Source organism: Podarcis raffonei, chromosome 15 (assembly GCF_027172205.1).
Source record: "Podarcis raffonei isolate rPodRaf1 chromosome 15, rPodRaf1.pri, whole genome shotgun sequence".
NCBI classification, from domain to species: Eukaryota; Metazoa; Chordata; class Lepidosauria; order Squamata; family Lacertidae; genus Podarcis; species Podarcis raffonei.
Window position 1 is genome coordinate 4,889,345 of NC_070616.1, and position 6,000 is coordinate 4,895,344.

Below are 6,000 nucleotides of genomic sequence, written 5' to 3' on the forward strand. Positions count from 1 at the left end.
AGGGTCTGCAGCAAAATGTGGCAGAGTGTGGAGTACATCTGGCTGGTTTGAACCCAGCCTAAACAGGGCTGCCTTCAGATGTCTTCTAAATGTTTGGTAGTTATTTTTCTCTTTGACATCTTGTGGGAGGGCATTCCACAGGGCAGGTGCCACTACCAAGAAGGCTCTCTGCCTGGTTCCCTGTAACTTGGCTTCTTGCAGCGAGGGAACCACCAGAAGGCCCTCGGCGCTGGGCCTCAGCGTCCGGGCAGAACTATGGAGGTAGAGACGTTCCTTCAGGTATACTGGACCGAGGCCTTTTAGGGCTTTAACGGTCAGCACCAACACTTTGAATTGTGCTCAGAAACATACTGGGAGCCAGTGTAGGTCTTTCAAGACCTGTATACTACCTCTTCCTGTGGGTCCTTGTGGGTTGCCATTTGTCCTTTGCCTCCTCTCACTTGCTGTCCAGGATAGCGCTGCCGTCCAGATTCTTCTGGAGATCTGCTTGCCTATGGAAGAAGAGAAGCCCCTGATCAACAACAGCTGTGGTCGGCAGCAGAAGGGCATCCCAGGAGCTGCCAACTCCAGCCCTCGGAAGAAGAAACTGAAAGAAGAGGAGGAGGAGGAGGAGATGGAGGTGGAGGGAAATGGGGAGAAGGAAGAGAAGAGTCTCCTCTGCAACCTGCGGGAGGTCCAGTGCCTCATCTGCTGCCTCCTGCACCAGATGTTCATTGCCGACCCCAACATCGCCAAGCTAGTTCACTTCCAGGTGTGTGGCTGTGCTTCCTGCCTCGTTCACAGGGTGTGTCGTCTGTTGCGTTCTGGTCCAATGCTGGAACCAGCGGCAAGAGCAGCGGACCACAGGCAGCTCTGAGTGGGCAAAGGTCGGGAGCAGACCGAGGCCTCTTCTGCCTCCAGTCATGCTTCAGAATACCAGTTGCTGGAGATCTCAGAAGGGGAAGGTGCTCTTGTGCTTGCAGGTTTCCCACAAGGCATCCAATGGACCACTGTGAGGATGCTGGCGCAGAAGGGCCACTAGCCTGATACAGTAAACTCTTCTTGCTCATACTAAAATGTGGGGCAAGATTACACACTGTAGTTGGAACCAGGTGGCTTCTTTCCAGCTCCTTGATTAATCTTCTCATGGTGCAACCCTGATATCGCGGTCTCTCTCTGATACCTTCTCCCTCTTTTGCTCAAACAGGGGTATCCGTACGAGCTGCTTGGTCTGACAGTGGCGGGCATCCCATCCATGCACATCTGCTTGGACTTCATACCTGAACTGATTGCTCAGCCTGAACTGGAGAAACAGGTAGTGTGTGTGTGTGTGTGTGTGTGTGTGTGTGTGTGAGAGAGAGAGAGAGAGAGAGAGAGAGAGCTTCTCCCTCTCCAACCCATCCCGCTCCCTGTCATTGGAAGGATAGATCCCGTATTCAGCCCTGGTTCAAAGCATCCAAGCACTGCCCCTGATGCGTACTTCCTTTAGGTCTAGCGGTGGTAGTTATTTTCCTTTGCTAGGAAAATGCCAGATGGGTTTTGTATATTGTGGTAACATGGAGGCAGGCTATTTCACCCGTGGCACCTGTGTTGGTGAATGCCCGCCCTGCTGAAATAGGAGAGGCCCCATCAGTATCGGCATTCCGCCGGCCCCTGAAGACACCTGTATGGGCAACCCTTCCCTTGCTCCAAACTACTAATTTTATTGTTTATCTGTTTTTTTAAAAACTTACTTAATAGTTTGTTTTACTGTTTGTTTTAATTTAGGATGTTTTAATGCCCCAGTGGATTTGTTGCTGTTCATTTTAATAGCATACTGATTTAATAGTTGTAAATCACTTAGAAGCCATTTTGGCACATATGCTGCAGAAATACATAGCATAGAAGCAGCAAGTAAGTAGATAAACAAACGAATATTGTGAGCACCCCTTGGGTCTTCTGTGTGCAGCTGCTGATTGTACCCCACATGGGTTTCTCCTACTTATGGGGTTATAGATAAAAATTATATATAAACAAATGTTTACATGTGTTAATGTCTGTGTAGGAGTGTAGGGTACTTCTGATTTTAATGCGCAATAAAACTTCACACAGGATAGTCTTACTTTAGAAACAAAACAAAACAAAACAAAACAAAACAAAACCCTACTGCTTCTTTTATATCCTTTCCCTGCTTCCTTGTCTTCCAGATTTTTGCCATCCAGTTACTTTCTTACTTATGTATTCAGTACGCTCTGCCGAAATCCCTCAGTGTGGCCCGTTTGGCTATCAATGTCATGGGGACGCTGCTAACAGGTAATTGTTGAACGTATGGAAAGCCTAGATATTCACATTATGTGCATTGAGCCAGTGGTTGCTTGCCCATGTGTGCGAGTCGCCACTTTGCAATTATATAGAAGAGGTCACAGAATGTGTGGATTCCCTAAAATGTTGGCAGGGTTGCTTTGAGGTGATGCATATGAAATACAGTGTGTGTGTGTGTTTAAATTGTGTGCCTGTTTAAATGGTGGCTCTCATTGTTTGGATCTGTCTTGTTTTTAAAAGCACATCCTTTTGTCTCTCCAGTTTTAACTGAGGCAAAGCGCTACACCTTTTTTGTCCCCACCCTGCCCTGCCTGGTCTCATTCTGCCAAGCCTTCCCTCCTCTCTATGAGGATATCATGTCCCTGCTCATCCAGATCGGGCAGGTTTGTGCTTCGGACGTCGCCACAGAGACGAGGGATTTTGACCCAATCATTACGCGTAAGTATTCGTGCTGGACAGACGTGATTGGTGTGCTGATTGCTCCTTAGATCAGCTCCTCTGAATGCTGAAAATTCAGCACCACGTTGTCCATTTGTGGCGAATAAGGTACACTTAGAAACACACGAACATTGTGTGGCTAAAATCTCGGCCATCAGAGGAGTGCCATTGATTAAGGTTTGCATGGTCTGGGATGAGGTTTCATCTTGTACCTGCCCACAATGAGAGAAGTCATGCAGATCTGCTTTGTAAGCTGCTTTGTAAGTCTATTTGCCCATCTACTCTGTCTACTCTGGCTGGTAGCAGCTCTGCAGGGTCCAAGGCAGAATACAGGTCTTCCTCATCTCCTGCTTCCTGGTGCCTTTTAAACTGGAGATTCCAGAAGTAAAACCTGGAGCCTTTTGTTTACTCTGCATGAGTCACTTTGAGACTTTTTTTTGTAAAATAAGAATGATAATTGGCACTGCCACCAAGTTTCTACCCTTTCCTTTGCTGCCTCAAAGTACATAAATATTTGATTTTGATGATTTTTTTTTTACCTTAAGTGCCACTTCACTTTGCAATGCCTTGACTTGTCCCCCAGGTCTCCAGCAACTAAAGGAGAAACCATACGAGCGAACAAGACTTCACAAAGAGCCGGGTCATAAAACTGGACCGGGAGACACTAGCAGCTTGGACCCCAACGTCCAGCTATGCCAGTGTATTGAAAATACTTTCATCGAAATAATTAACATGAGTGTCGGCGGAGTTTAAGGTGTGCCCAAAATGGAAAGGGCCATTGCTGGGTACTTGGTAGCGGATGCTGACTTCTGGTTGGTAAATTCCAAACTGAAGCTTTCCAGGCTAAAGTGAAGCTACGAATTGGCTTGGAAGGAAACTGTATATTTTTCATTAGCTTTGGCTTTAATGCAAAGTTGTGGATGCAGCAGACAAACGCCGCTTTCAGTGAAAGCATCTTAAGGTTTTTGCAGTGGTCTCCGTGTCAGCTCCTTCCGGAATCCATATTTGGTGGTTTTTCGAGGTGAGAGGCTTGCAAAAGCTGACCTAGTGTGTGTTCGTGAAATGGAGAAATTGCTACCCTGCCATTTTCTACTTCTTCAGTGTCTCAGATGGTTCTCTTCTGCCCTGCGTCCTGAGTTAAAGCCGAACTACAGTCTGAAATCTGTGGGACAACTTCCATTCAAGCAGATTCTCCAGAGGTGAAGGCTGGTTTGTGAAATGAACAAGGAGAGTTTGAAAGGAACTGGGGAGAGAGAAATAGAGAGATGCAACTTTTTTGATTGCTTAATAAAAGTCTGCATGTAGTGGTAGGCCCCACTGGGTCAGTTTTGGTGGGGGTTTCTTTCCTGTTGCCCCTATTTGCTTGCTCAGAGCCAGCTGAGGTTTGAAAGTCCCAGAGTGGTCAGCAAGGGGTTTGTTTTTTTTAAAGGGGGCAGTAGGAAACTCTTGATCAATGCAACAAACAGATTTTTGCCGTCACCTGAAGTGGCTATGTGGTGGTTGGCTGAGACTGTGAAGTTCTTCTTAGCCATTAGGAGGGGCAGCAGGTGAGTAGATGGGTCAGCTGGCAATTTTCCATTTCTCAGATTTTGCACCCAGGTCCCCAGCTGTCTATGACTCCCTCACAACTAATGCTTTGTTTCCTAGTCAAATTTCCAGTTTTAAGTACCAACATTTTATAGTATCTTTGGCAAACGTGACTTTTGCTGCAGATTTTTCTGGGGGAGGGGGGAACAAACCCTAAAATCATGTTTTTAAAAGCACTGTGTGAACTTGGCTGTTCAATATGTTTAGAGATGCCTGCGTGGGGGGAAGTACCAAAAGCAGTTTTATTGAAATGCATTTTTATTGTTGTGATGTTGCTGTGTCAAAAATAAGTTCTGATAAGTGTTCAGGTAGCACAGAGCTAAGCTCAGTTTGTTTTGGGGGTTTTTTTAATCTCAGTACGGCTTTTAAGGAAAGATGTGGGGTGTCTTGACTCTCTTATGGTGTGCTAATTCTCAGAGTGTAAAAAATGGACATACGAAGCCTGAAGCAATGTTCATGTTTTTCCTCGCCATGAAAGGGGAGCAAATATTTCTGAAGTGATCCTTTTGTAAGTCAAGAACCCTCAAGTTTTTAATCCTGGTTGATTTAGGTAAAAAGAATTGCATCTCAGATGGCTGTTTCAGTGGTCCAGTTAGGAAGTCCTTCACATATCCTGCTTATTATTATTATTGCTTAGAAGTTACCATTTTAGTAGCGAAATGCCTCTCCCTGATAATCAGGTGCAATCTTCCAAGTACATATGCATATCTCTACCGTTTTCTGTGTGTGTTTTTGTGCAATGGCTTGGTTTGGCCGTCACATTTAAACTCTTGTTAAAAATAAACTCTGGCATAATGTTAAGGAACAGCATCCTGGGGCACCCTGCTCCAAAGTCATTGCCTCTGCTCCATCCTGCTCCTGCTGCACCAGGAAAGAAAGAAACCAGAGACTGGCTTCATGCCATGTGCTAACCAGTGCTTACAGTTTTTCCTTTCCAAGCTAAGTTTTGTTATTGGCTTACTGTTTGCAGTTTGTTTGAGGGAAACAAGGCTGCGAGTGCTGGTTTCCTCCCCGATGGAGGAACAGAATGGAGACTTTTAAGCAGAGCACATACCACCACACTCCTTGTTCATGTGAAATAGTTTACTTTTAACCATGGTTTAGTGGGACATCCAAGGCAGTCATTGAATGCAGAAGAGCCTTCATGGTTCATGCACACAAAAGGGGTTGGATGTTGCAATTATATGGTATAGGGATCAGTCAGTGTAGGGCAAAGAGTCAAAACTGCCTCTGTCCTCTTCAAAGATGGTCAGTTGCCTCCTGTTTGATTTTAAAATTCTTCATCACTGTTGTTTAATTCTTCAGTGAAACCACCAGGTTGATCCTGACAGTGGTGTTCTGAAACTTCCTTTGGCTACATTTTCGGCTGAGGTTATATTGTATCCAGCTAAATCCTACTCAGAGTAGACCCACTGAAATTAATGAGCCTAAGTCATGTCTATTAAGTGGGTCTACTCTGCATTGGATAAAACCCAATTCTATATGCCAGTATTACCTTCTTAAAATACAGTTTTAAAATATTTTAGCCGGCTGTAAGAGAGTGATTTCTTAGACTGTTGTAAAATATGTACATATGTTTTCATGTCTTCTGGTTTTCTTAGGCTTGTAATATTTTTATATACCATTGGGAGCATTTTATTTCAATGAAGACCCAGTGGACATTGTGCGTTTCTTATAAACATTTGTACTGTTCCA

General features: G+C 44.9%; 1 protein-coding gene across 1 annotated transcript in view; it reads left to right on the forward strand.

Annotated features, from left to right (window-relative positions):
* Positions 1 to 6,000, forward strand: part of INTS2 (integrator complex subunit 2) — a 28,486-nt gene extending 22,486 nt beyond the window's left edge. Inside the window, exons 20-24 of the mRNA XM_053366654.1 lie at positions 452 to 751; positions 1,187 to 1,294; positions 2,166 to 2,271; positions 2,542 to 2,718; positions 3,302 to 6,000. Of these exons, the coding sequence (XP_053222629.1) occupies positions 452 to 751; positions 1,187 to 1,294; positions 2,166 to 2,271; positions 2,542 to 2,718; positions 3,302 to 3,471 (861 nt within the window). The 3' untranslated portion in view covers positions 3,472 to 6,000. The remainder of the gene's footprint in view (positions 1 to 451; positions 752 to 1,186; positions 1,295 to 2,165; positions 2,272 to 2,541; positions 2,719 to 3,301) is intronic.